This window comes from Trachurus trachurus (genome assembly GCF_905171665.1).
Source record: "Trachurus trachurus genome assembly, chromosome: 3".
NCBI classification, from domain to species: Eukaryota; Metazoa; Chordata; class Actinopteri; order Carangiformes; family Carangidae; genus Trachurus; species Trachurus trachurus.
This window is the reverse complement of record NC_139893.1, coordinates 30,362,449-30,376,370: the sequence shown is the minus strand read 5'-3', so window position 1 is coordinate 30,376,370 and position 13,922 is coordinate 30,362,449. Positions and strand designations below refer to the sequence as shown.

Genomic DNA, 13,922 nt, shown 5'->3' with positions numbered 1-13,922 from the left:
AATGTAATCTCCATCAGTTTTTATTTAAAGGTTGAAGGATCAGGGACATTGCACATTAATAAAAAAAAAATAAAATGTAAACATGCCAGAATTTTGCATCTGTTGTCCCATCAGTGTTTGATAAATTGCTATCAGGATGTTCTCATGCATTTGTTTTCCTTGTCTCTTATACCAGTTCACTGTGAAATCACCATATTGAATTACTTAGAACTTTACATCAATGTAAGAATCTTCACAAACCTCATGTCTCCATTACATGCTAACCAAATGCATTATCACTCAGATTACCCCCACATCTCCCCTAGTGCACAGCCATCAGTTTATTAGGTAGACTGGCTAAAACACTAAAAAGTGTTATCACCCACTCATCTATTGTATGGCTTTAGTTAAGTTAGGCAAGAAAGAGAAAAACACAAGCATTCATTCTGTGAAAAGTTTATTTTTCCATTTAATCAGATGGGCACTCGACTTTGCCGCTGTTGATGTCATCGATGACATCATGGGGATGACGGCCATCAATGGTGCATCCCACAGACTGAGCGGTGCCCAGGATCTCCTTGATGGTTCCTGGAGGGGAAAGAAACAAGTTTGTCAGAGCCGCTTGCTGCTACTCACATCCTGTCGAGATGAGTGTTTAGGGCTCATATTTTCTTTTAATGACGTTAACCGAATGTACAGATTTAATCTACATCTGCTTCATATGATCTGGTTGATAATGTTCCTGTCTTTTCGGCACAGAGTTGTCCATTGGTTTGGGCAGCCCTGTTTCCTAAAGCAGGGTCAATCTGAGCCTCCACTGGATTATACTCAGTCACTCGACAGACAGGCATAGTGGCGGGAGGCTGAGTGAGTGCAAATGGACTGAGAGGAAACTGCACGCTTGGGAACCCTTAGTGTAATGTGATGTTAGCTGATGACAAATTTAGAGACCGTCTGACTGCTGCTGTGTTCTCACCAGAGAGCTCCCTGGCGATGGAGCGAGGCCTCATGACACGAGCGACGCCCACGATCTCATCGAAGGTCACACTTCCGCTGTGCTTGACTGGAAAAGAAAGTAGAAAGACATGTAGTCCATTCATCTTGGTCAACTTCCATCTGTTATAAAGAAAAAAAAGTTGCTGTTTTCAGTCACTTACTGTTCTTGACCTTCTTCCTGTCACGGGGAGGCTCCTTCAGAGCTTTGATGATCAGGGCAGATGCAGAGGGAACCACCTCAACCTGAACAGGAACGAACAAACAGGATGTTACTGAAATGTAAATCAAACCCGTATCTTGTCATCCTGCACATCTAGGTGCTAAAAGCAGGCTGGAACCAGTCAGCGTGGTGGTACGTACGACTGCCTGTCTGTTCTGGATGGTCAGCTTCACGGTGATCCTCAGACCCTTCCAGTCACCGGTGGCCTTGGCAATGTCGTCACCAACTTTCTTGGGAGACTGGAGAGAAAACACCAGAGCGAACGGTCAGCGTTGAGCAGCAGGTACAGAAAACAGAACCCAAGATCTGATAGAAACAAGTTCAGTTTGCGTTTTAACACTGCAAATCATTTTAATGCGCAGTGACTCAGGTTGTGTTCCTGTCTTTTCGGCACAGAGTTGTCCATTGGTTTGGGCAGCCCTGTTTCCTAAAGCAGGGTCAATCTGAGCCTCCACTGGATTATACTCAGTCACTCGAACAGACAGGCATAGTGGCGGGAGGCTGCGTCCATTTTACATCAATACAAAAATAGATATCACTCACCAGACCCAGAGGTCCGATCTTGGGGGCCAGAGCTGAGGTGGCGCCGACTTCTCCTCCTGTGCACCTCATGTACACTGCAAGACAAACAACAACAAACGTTGCAGCTTCACAATTCATCCAAGTCACTGATTATATTCTGCCATAAAGATGCAGTCCACCCTGTCCTATAAAGGTCCATTGATGACCTTTACCCTAGAAAAAGGCATCCAAGTAATTAGGAGTGACTCTAGAAATACACACCTAGTAACCAAGGACTAGCTTTAAGCCTCAAAAAGGCAATGTTGTCTAAAAACTATCTGCACCTCCATCACTGTAACCAGCAGCACTAAGGGGAGGGGGGGGGTCTTGTTAAACTGATTTAAATGTGGCATGTTTCAGTCCTAAACGCAAGTGCTCATCATCATGTACAAAAGTATTTGTGTGTATGACTCTATACCTTCAAACTAAAATCCCTGCTTTGTGGTGTGTACTCGACATCACAGCATAGTGGTTAAGACTATGCAGGGGGTTCGAGTTCGAACTGTAAAGTCGACTTCCAAGTTTACAGACTCACTTCTGTCCCTGATGCATCTTCCTCTTTTATCCCCAAACTAACGCATTTTATGAACCAATATTTATGGGCCGATGCCCAATCTGAGTTAAGCCCTGTCACTGCCCTACATTTACTGCAGATTTTGGACAAAACCAATGTTGATGAACTACACAAAATTAGGGATGTTCCACTTTGGCATTAAGTTTTTACATAAATTTCACCCTAACGTAATATTGTATCATAACAGTAGGGCAGTAGAAGTATGGAAAAGTAATTTCTTTACATCACCATCATATCGTTCAATATGATCTACATATATTATAATAACTGTTGGCTGACATGTTCTCCATCATTAACCTTTACAACGTAAAACGAAAAAACTGTTAAAATGAGATGCCCTGCCTACACTACAGATGTGAGTGTATTCCATAGAGGTATATTCTGCATGCCAGTGATAAAGATGAACCAGCTCATTTGACAGTTAAAGCCGTCAACCAGATCTGAAGATTATTTCAACAGCCTTCTTTCACTGACTTGAAATGAAAATAGCCCGATCAATCAGTAAAAAAAAAAAAGCAGTTGTGGGAAACGCTGATTCTTAGTCGCGACTCATTTCCAAATTTAACTCGTAAATCATGATTCAAGATGTTAGCATGGATTAGCCATTAGCGGCTAGCTGGTTTAGCCCACGTGCACTCTCAGATTCAACGCCAGCCCTTCAGAACAATTAATTCATCAGTCACATGTTTCAATATAATCACCCAAAACATCAATTTAAACCTGCAGACCTCAAAACAACAGATTTTGGTTTTGTGGACCGCGTTTCGTGTCCCGTCTTTACCGTTTTCTCATCGCCGGTCAGAGGCCGCGACACACCGACCGGCTCCATCTTGGCTGTGAAAAAGCTTCAGCTTTTATTACCCAGTCGACAGAGAAAACATACCAATCTTAATCTCGTTGGGGTCGAATTTGGGAGGCATGTTGTTGCTGTGGTGGAGCTCAGTTCAGCTTGGTTGGTGAGGGTGTCGGATGAACCCGGGATCGGGACGACCGATTACTGTTGCACCTTCACCGCTAAGGGGGAAAGAAAAGACAGAAAAGCGCGTCGACGATGTTTATATAGTTTCACGAAGTCCCGCGAGATGTTGTCAACACTCAGTTCTCGTTACTGTAATCGCATTTCTAGGAACACGACAGTGCCACCTAGCGATGGGATGACCGCAAATAACTGTATAAAAGTATATATACTACCGTAATACAGTACTGTATAATGTTATGTTATTATAATAATATACCTAATATAACCTCTGTCTGTTTAAAGTCTCGTTAGCTGAAAGTGAAAGTGTTGCACAGATCACTGTTGCATTGATCATGCTTCCTTAGGCATTTGTAACAATGAAAGAGAACTTACAGCAGTAAATTTATACTGCATCATTAATAAGTTTTACATTTGAAAGAAAAGTAGAGGAGAAGACTGATGGTTGTTTTATGCAAATGTTTTCACTCAAAAAAAAAAGCCCAGCAAAAACCTTAACCCAGAGTCTTGATGTAAGGTAAAGGTTTATTCCACCCAAATACTACATTACCATAATAAAATGGGAAATTTAATTGTGTTTGCACTTTGCAGTCTCCAGGTATGTTAAAGGTTGTAGAAGAAGTAGAGTTTTGCTGTCCAAACAAGAAACCAAAAACCTGATCCACCTTAAATACAACTAGCTTGGTGGACGGTGCTCCCCATGAGATGACATGTCATGTTATAGTACTGTACCAATTCAGCTAAGTAAAATTTAAAATTGAACAGCTATATATTATGGTGAATTTTGTCATCAGAGACAAAAATATTTGTTTAGTAGGCCTAAGCCCAAGAGGATCATTCAAAACTGTGTGTATGGTGTAATGTAACTACTGATCAAACTAATAGGATGCAAACCATCATGACAGATTTTGTGTCCAGTGTTTAATGGATGTTGACGTGCTGAGAGTTTTGTTGGTGGTGCAAAGATATTTTCTGAACTGGTTCATGAACTCAGTGGAGGCCAAAGTGCTGCATGTGGGTGCTGAGTGGATGAACATCCTCTGTAGCAGCGTAATGGGCCTGAAGCTGCTTGAATATAAAAGCATTATGTGAGTATTGAGTGTACGTTACCTTGGGTCTTTGCCATGTTTAGAGGCTGTTGTTAGTTGTTTTTCATCACAGCTGGTTCTTTGCTGCACACAGAGGCAGTGTTTTCCTGGTTGAATCCTGAAGGACTTTTTGACTCAGACCTCCTCAACAGGAATAGCAACAGAACACAAGAGGGAGTAAGTGGGTGAGAAGCGCAGATCATCACTGCTGTGCTGTTTAATATGCATCATGAGGATCTGTGAGGATCAGAAAATTCACAAGTAAAAAAGAAAATTCACACGTCATATGACAAAAGAAAACCTGTATTTTGACAAACTCAGTGAAATTCATGGGAAATGTCACATTTGTATAATAATATTTTACTGTAATGATAATTATAACCATAACCTTCCTCTGATGTCTTTTTTGTATTAAAATAGGTAAGATATGTTATATCTGTCATGGAAAATGTGAATATTATGTTTTATTTTTATGTCTCGTAGTATGTCTTGTTTGTAATATGTAGACCAGTTCAAGAACAGCAAACTATGTCAGCTACACCAACACGAGACAGAGGAGTCCAGTTTCATTTGTGCAGACGAGACGGCAGCATGTGATGCTCTTACATTTTCATTTTCTCAGTTTTCTTATGTCTCTCTCTCTTTCTATCTCTTTTTCTCTGTCTGCGTGTGGGGGTTTAACATGTTTGTATGGTCCACAAACAAAGGGCACACTATACTTGTGGGATTTGACAGTTTTATGGAGAGTGGACCAGAAAATACATTATGTCAATGGCATGTCCCCACAGATATAGTGAATAACTTTGTGTGTGCAAACAGGCAAGTACAGCGTGGAGGTTGAAGTGTCAGCTGTTAATTCTGCATAAACAAACTGTTGAGCCTGAAGCACAAGCAGCGAGTGAGCCAATGTTAACATCACACACTCACACACAGTTGGACAGCTAAACTCAGGGGAATGGTTCGATTTCGGCAGAGTTCCTTTTCTCCATCTTTTCCTCCTGCTTGACCTTTTCCCTGTTTTTTTCTAATCAGCAGCTCTTCTCTTCTTCTTTCGTCTAATTTCACAGCTTTACAATTTCCTCTATTGATTTTTTTTTTCAAATACGGCAACAGTCAGGGGAATAGAGGCTAAGTACACAGCTTTTCTCTTTTAAATGGATTCAAAAGAGGGGAAGAAATTGTCTTTGGATTCCTGCTCCTCAACCGTTTCAATTCATCAACAGCTTCATCAGTGTTTGCAAACATTGATCAGACTCATTTGGCTCTGATTGGTTTTAAAGGCAATCAGGAAACTTTTGCCTTCACTTGACTGAGTTCAAACAAACTACTTTACAGCTTAGTTTGCTTGAATGTCTATAGTTCTGCAAATATATGGTTGTAAAACAAAGTAGTGGATAAAATCTAATTTTGACCTGATGGTGGTGTTAGAGTACAAGCCAGGGGAACACAAAGGTCAGTAAGATTCATCCTCTGACTATGAATGTCATCACAAAAGTTCATGATAAGAAAAGTAAATAAGATCTACATTGAAATTATGAGTTGCTAAGTTTGAGTTTTCTGCAAATCTTTGGTTGGTGTACAGACTAAGAGACTGGGATATTGAGGATACCTGGCTGTGATCCAGAAACTGCAGAAGTTATGAGGACAGCTACAGGTTAGTGGTATTTGAAAATAGGATGAGTTTATTTGGATTATTATAAAGACAATATCCCATGATTCAGATATTATTGCAAATATGTACTGTTAGCGTAGTCCTCATTTTTAGCCAGGTCCATCACTTATTTGTGTGTGATGGAGATATTCTCTTAAAGCACAAGGAACTTTCATTTTGTGTTGATTCTGCTGGCCCCTTTCAGCCAGCCGCCTCTCTCTCACCCGCCGGGTGTTTGCAACTTTATCTCTCTGGTACAAATTATTTTGGTCATCTGAAAAAGTCCCCAAAAAACAAACTTCAGTTGTTTACATCATAGATTCAGTCAAAATCACAGACACTGTTGGAAGGGGGGCAAGCATGAAGCATTAAATGGCCATTAGTGCTTTACTATTAGTCACTACTATGCTGGACAACACTGTTATCTTTGGGGACGAGATGCATGATGGGATAAAGGTGATCTTCTGGGACATCCATGGTTTGAAATTTCCCACAGCTGTCAGAGATAAATGGAGCTGAGTCATGCTTGGAGAGACACCAGAACAAGAGCAGAATGTTTTAAGGAATAATGCAGCTGAACAATGCTCATTTCACATCTGCCCATCATGCAATGTGGTCTTTAAATGCATAATAGACTCCTTAAGACAGTTGCTTAGCAATTATTAGTAAATCATGGAAATACTGGTAAATCATTTAATTTCTGAGAGTCAATAACACTTGTGATAAATGCTTCCAGGGCCTCAGAAACATTTCCAGCTACACTCAAAAAAAAACCTCTGCAAATTAACAACTATTGACCTTCTATTGTTAGTTACGGCCTTCTCTATGTCTATTGTAAAGACTGGTATTAAAACAGGTCTAAGAATTCCTCTCACGGACTGGACTCCTCCAACCAAATCCTTTGGGCTTTGACCGTGACCAGTGAAACATTGTCTGTAACAGATGCGCAGTTTCTTATCTTGCTGGACCTGCATTCTGTTATCTGAATACTCTGATCTTGGCATATTTGGCAAACAGCTTTCGTAGTCTGAATCTTATCTCACTGGGCACTTCAGTGTGTCATATCAAGGACAAACATCCTTACAGCTACCCCTTGCCATAGGAATGCCCAAAAGATAAGTGCCCCTTCTCTTTGCAATTTACCACATATCTTCTTGTGTCTTATTGTGCTTCGTGTTGGCTGTCTTTCTTTATTATTATTTTGGGTGACACCAACTTTTTTGTCCTCAAACTAGTCCCACATACTTTGTGCTACTTCAACAATACATATATATCAAATTGTGCAGCTTCTTCAGGGCCATATTGCTATTATTCAGCTTTTTGATAATTATTATTGAATTTTTCAGATATTAAACTTTTTCTGATTTTTTTGTCCAATGGGACATGCATTGGAACAGGCTTCAAACTCTAAAAACTCTCCCAAAACTTTCAACTTCATCTACTTCTACATAGTTTAAGCTGCAGACAACTTCATTCAACTTCTAAACTGCTTTGTTTTGCTTCTCCCCTCTTAAGTATCACTGTAGTCGAGTGGTTAGTGTACAGAGCTAATAACTTCAAGGTCCTAGGTTTGAACCTTTCCTTAACCACCTTGTTAGTGTATCATTATCCCAGTCGTTCTCTGTTGGTTTGTGTTAAAATGCTTCTTGTTTACATGCTGCTCTCATCTAATGCACTGATGCTTTACTGTTGTCCCTCACTTGTAAATCGCTCTGGATTAGAGCATCTGCCAAATGAGTGAATGTATGTAACATATAATGGAGTAACATTAACAGAGCAAATGGGAGCAAATCAAAATAAAAGAGCACTACATTACTACAACCAATTAAACAGTACAAATTGTTATGGTATGTACATGGATGACTGAAGCCAGGTTTGCCAATCTGTTTGCACCGAGGGGACACAGATACACAACTGCAGGGGGGAACATCATCACATGCAGTTGCAGATGTAGGGGTCCTGGATGTCCTCCCAGATTCGGAGGGTCAGCTATAGCTGCTGCTAGACTCTTTAAATTGATCTGTAACGTCTCATCCCTACGTTGGCGCTTCTGTAACACAACACTCCCACTTAAGTGTTGGAGGTTTCAGTGGAGATGCTTCTCATTCACTTTGAAGAGGGTGGCGTCATTCGTTGCCAAGCTGCATTATGGTTCTGTTGCTTTTGTTGCTTTGGTAGAGGTTGTGAAAAGTTCTGCTAGACAACGTGTTGGTCGTCCACCCTGCATCAACTGGCATGTTTCCCTATCGACGATTCTGCACAGACAGGCCAGTCTGGATGTGGACCATGGTCACAGTTTTACACTTTATGCATTTGACTTTATGCTTTTTGGATACTTCTTGGTGACTTCGCTGCAGTAAATGAAAGCAGTTCTTCATTGGTTTAAAAGCAAAAATGAATTTGCTGTTGCCATTTGGTTGAATAAAAACACAGCTTTAGGAGACATGATTGTATCTTTCTAGATTTCAACATATAACCTTCATCTCAAACATTTCCGACGCCATCTCAATCAATTGATAAGGGATTTGCCACAAATAGTTTGTGTGTATTTTACCTTGAAGAATCAGGGACAGTAAGCTACTTCTGGAAAGTGGTTGAATTTAAAATTTCTCCCCAGTCATTTTTCAATGCCATGAACACCATGATGTACAAGGGTGTATTTGCCTGCACAAATAAAATACACAAATCTTCTCCAGCATAGCACAAAAAATAACAGAGAATATATATTTTCACATACTTTGGATGAACTTCAAAACATAAAAAATTCATCAAGCAGACTGTGTCTTCGTTCACAGTTGACTGCACTCTGTTTAAGGTGACGTCTCTCCGGGATCTGTCAGGCTGCATGTAAGCTGAGTTAGAGGACGGAGAGAGGGCAGCTCGTCAATAACTGTAAAAGGACACCTGGCCTATATAATCTGATTCCTTTCCGAGGGTTTCCTCCATCAACGCTGCACAGACTTCCTCTCTTTCTTCATTCCATTATGAGAAACAGGAGACAGAGGGACGGCACAAACAAGGCCTGAATGCTTAATGAACCAAAGCTCACATCAACATGCCATATTAATGAAATACAGTTCAACAGCATTTTAAAGCATGGCCAGCCTTTGAAGGTAGACTTTGGGAGGCCTGATAAGACTGGGATTTAAAGCAGGAGTTAATTAACAAGTGTTTGAGAGGAGTGTTTGTGCCGAATCAAGGGTGAGTTATCAGTTGCCCTGCTGCACGGGTCCCCTGGCAATTCGACACAAATTGAGAGAGCAGAACAATTCCCCAGGAGTTTGGTTTAATTTCTTCTGTCAGAGAGATTCCACTGAACCATGTTAACCCCCAGCAGCATCAGGAAATTAAGTTGCAAAAGAGGCTTAAGGTTTCTAAACAAAAAAAAAAAAAAAAAGAGGAGGAAGAAGAAGAGAGGCTGATTGTGTTCTTCACCAGCACGCTGTGAAGAGAGAACAATATTTCAATCATTAAAAGGCTGTTTTTTTTCATTCATTGTTGAGCAAACAGAGAAAAAGAAATCAAATTGATATTCGCTGTGTCCTGTCTTTCTCCTCATTTCTCCTGCACAGTGTTTATCAGGTACTGGGCAGCTTTGTTAAGTTGGAGAACTAGCTCTTCTGATGTTACAATGTCCAGGGCCCTGAACATTGTAAGAGACACCTCACACCCTCTCTGCAGTTTCTTCCATATTTTGCACTCACAGATGTGATACCGCAGCATCAGGTGCAAGAGCACAAGGCTGCTGAACAGCTTTCTGCCACAAGCTGTGAGACTTAAACAAAAACTTACCTCTTATTTATCTTTGAGAAACATTTTCTCCTTTCGTTGTCACCTTGGTAAAAAAATAAAATAGCATGACAATAAAGTTTGATTTAATTTGATCTGAGATCAGGGCTCTGTGGGGGCCACACCATCTGTTGGTTCTTCTGAAGACAGCTCTTTAATGCATGCTGGCATCCTGCTACAGAAACAAAGTCAAAGTCAAAAGTCAAAATCATTTATTAGTCTCCCGTAGGAGAAATTTCTCTCGGACAGAGAGCAGTGCTGCGTCACAACAAAGACAAAAACAGTACAAGGGAAAAGCAGCAGAGAAGTACTAAAAACATACAATAAAACCATTAAAGTGCAATATGCCTCAGAAAAGTACTATCAATCAATCAATCAATCAATCAATCAATCAATCAATCAATCAATCAATCAATCAATCAATCAATCAATCAATCAATCAATCAATCAATCAATCAATCAATCAATCAATCAATCAGGCTTTATTTGTATAGCACTTTTCATGCCCATGGCAGCTCAAAGTGCTTTACATGTTAAAAACAAGCAATAAAGGGAACACGTATTGGGAGACATAGGGAACACATGTTAGGGAGACATACATAGATTCGCAAACACATACACTTTCACACAATCATTTTAGAACATTGGATTTTGTCGGGGAAACGCTATCTAATACTCACTCATTTGCAGTGGGGAAAACACTAGATAAAATGAAGTAAAATAAGTAAAATTGAGAAGACGAGAAAGACACTAGGTAAAATGAAATAAGATAGATAGAATGAGAGGATAAGAGAGATACTAGATCAAATGAGGTAAAATAGATAAAAAGAGAAGACCAGAAGGACACTAGGTAAGAATAAGCAGGTGTAGTGGGATAAAATAGAGAAAAGAATGGGTGAATTAAGATAGAATAAAAAAGATAATAATAGTAAACAAATAAATAAGAAAATAAGATAAATTAAATGCATGTTTCAAAATAATAGAAATAGTACTAGTGGCAGATGTGTGGACACGCAAACATTCATACATATCATCACACAAACTGCTCATTCATAAAGTTAATGGACAGAGGGATGAACGTATTTTGAGGCGATTATGCCTACAAACAACACGCAAACATTCATCACACAAGCTGCTCATTCATAAATTTAGTGGACAGAGGGATGAATGAACGAGTTTTTGAGGCGATTGTGCCTGCAAACAACACGCAAACATTCATACATAACATCACACTAGCTGCTCATTCATAAATTTAATGGACAGGAGGATGGAAAGGTAACTATTTTTTATTGTAAGCCATGAGCTAGTGTTTATGGGTCATGATTATATCACTATTTCAGAAAATGTGTAAATAATAGGAATTGACGTTTATTTCATTCATTGAACAAACAAAACAATTGAAGTGCCAACTCTAAATCTCAAACCTTGAATGAAAAAGAGCAATAGCAAGAATAATCTCATATAATCAGCCCCTCTTTCACAAACCAATGGTTAACATTAATTGATTTCCTCTCAGTAATTTCCCCAGCATGCTTCTGCAGCCTTGTTGCATCCCAACATACTGTCTAGTCTAGTTTGCCTTTGCTCCGCCCCTCTGTTGCTTGTGGATTATCATGTAATCCCTGATATTCATCAGCCCGTGCGGTCAGAGGTCATCTTATTACAATTCTACAGCATCACTCTCATCTCAGTGTGTGGATGAACTGGATGTTCTGGTTAAAGGAAGAGGCACAAACACGGATCAACACAATGATTCTGTTATCTAACCCCTCTGAGCGGCACATGGCCTCCACCTTAGGGTGTTGACGTAAAACCTTTGAAACACCTGAAGTGAACAACTTTGACTTCTCTAATCTGTAAACGTCTGTGATTTGACTATGAGCATGTGATTTATAAGATATAGGTTATTATGAAATGGACTAGAGGTAAACATACAGTCTCCACAAATCAGGTGATGTATCCTGGATTCGAACCCGGGGATGCTGCAGCCACAACGCAGAGTAGGCCTACTAACAACTATGACAGGTACTTAGCCATGCCAGCATGATAACACATCTTGATCTCTGGCTATCAAACCTGTATCCTTCCCTGTGTGGGGTTTCCTGTATGAGTCACGTTCACAAATAGTTCAGCATTGCTGTGCCACTGTCAGAGACAGTTTCACATCAAGAACACTTGCAAATAATACATCAAAAAGAGCAAAAACATCTTATTTTTAGGATACAGGTGTCATTTATTATAAGATGGTGTCAGACATTCAGTCTCCATGCTGTGGCCCAGATTCAAACTGGGCTTACTGCGACCACAACACAGAGGAGGCTAGTAACTACTTGATCATGGCGAGCTTGTGTGATTCTGTCTGTGTTAAAAGTTTTGAATCTCAAATGTATATTTTACCTGTGTGGATTATAAATGAGACAGATAGACCACAGACAGTTTGCTGTGTGACATTCAGGGACAGTTTGTTTTTCAAATGAAGCACAGAAGCAAGAGGACAACGGCTTTGACACAAATGGATCTATGAACACTTTTGTCTATGTAAACATTTGCTGCAGAGGAGGGTTTTTTCAAAAAATTTTTTTTACAGTGATTAATGTGTGATTTGCAAGCTAAACATAGAGATGAGTTAAAGAGAAGCTCTCCAAGGAATGCTGCTGATGCCATGACCCGGATTCGGCGACAACGCAGAGTACTAACCACTATACAATCATGGCCTCTGGCTGCTCAATAGGACTTTGTGAGGTCTGAATATCAAACATAGGATCTCACCTGCATGTGTTTCACTAAGGGAGACAGTGGTTCACAGACAGTTCATTTAGCACTGGTGAGTCAAACTGAAAACAGCAGAAGTGTCATCATTGATCGACGTACTGACATTCCCCTTATGATCTGACTGATTGACTGAGGGTAATGTCCTCTAGAGATTGGGAATGCATTTAGCTCACAGTGCTTCAATACTTTACAGTGGTTTTAACGGGAGGTTTAATCAGGATCTGAGTGCAGGATTTATCATCCCGGAAAAGGAAAATATGAGTTCTTCAATATTTGAAGTACATAAGAGTATTTGTGAGGCAGATAAATGGAAGCAGGACAGTGAGTGTTTTCTGTTATCTAATTCTTCCACTTAAAAATGTTTTAACACCATAAATAGTTGAAAACTAATAGGGAAACATCTCATGCCTGACAGGCTCACTTAGCCCAATCAGTTGCCATGGCAACTTCACCACAATCACTCAAACACACTGCAACACACAAGATGAGCTGTGTGTAATTCATGTGAAACATAAACAGGAAGTAGATCCTAAGATACAACTTCATTTATCTCGGCAAAGGTCACGTGACGACAATGGACGTCACCTACACAGCAGCTGATGTTCTGGTTATTAGATCTGGGCCCAAACAACCACCTGTTTCTTGTACAGCAGTGATGCAAATCATGAATGACATAATAGCGTGCATGTGTGTGTGTGTGTGTGTGTGTGTGTGTGTGTGTGTGTGTGTGTGTGTGTGTGCTTGCACGTTCTGTTTTATCTCCTGTCGTCCTTATTAATCCTCTCTGTGTTTCCATGTTTGACTGCACAAACTTTGTCAATCAGGCTTTAGCTGCATTTAAACAAAAGCTTTCCAATAGAGTCCAGTTTATGCTGAAGAGTCATGATCAAGTGGAGACAAGCAGCTCTGCACTGTAAAAAACAACAAAACAAACAACCCTCTGTTTTAAGTCCATTTGTTATACTTTGAAGTGTTTGCATGTGGCTGGCAGCTGCTGCAGAGGGAGAAGGGCTGAATCAATCATACATATACACATACACATATGTGTTTACCTTACATATACAGTGGCATGCAAAAGTTTTGGTATCCCTGGTCAAAATTTCTGTAAACAGTTAAATTATCTCTAAAAGGCATGGAGTTAAACATTTTAAAAACACATTGCAATATCTTGGTGTATTATTTTTGTTTTCTACAATTTTAGAATGAAAAAGGGACCTCTGCAATAGAATGGGAAACCCTGGAGACTTGAGCTCTCAGATAACTTTGACAAATGTATCAGACAAGCTACTATTTACACACTGCAGTTTCCAAAGGAG

At 40.0% G+C, this 13,922-nt stretch overlaps 1 protein-coding gene across 2 annotated transcripts; it reads right to left on the bottom strand.

Annotated features, from left to right (window-relative positions):
• Positions 1 to 419: 419 nt before the first annotated feature.
• rpl12 (ribosomal protein L12) lies at positions 420 to 3,401 on the bottom strand. 2 transcript variants are annotated; one of them, XM_083998650.1, is made up of 6 exons: positions 3,214 to 3,401; positions 1,739 to 1,812; positions 1,336 to 1,434; positions 1,137 to 1,218; positions 956 to 1,042; positions 420 to 567 (listed from the first exon to the last, which is right to left on the bottom strand). In XM_083998650.1, exons 1-6 carry the CDS (start codon positions 3,248 to 3,250, stop codon positions 449 to 451), a joined length of 498 nt encoding a protein of 165 aa, XP_083854776.1. In that variant the 5' UTR covers positions 3,251 to 3,401; the 3' UTR covers positions 420 to 448. The 2 variants fall into 2 exon arrangements, with proteins under 2 accessions (XP_083854776.1, XP_083854777.1); XM_083998651.1 differs by having other exon boundaries at positions 3,112 to 3,349.
• Between the last annotated feature and the right edge of the window lie 10,521 nt (positions 3,402 to 13,922).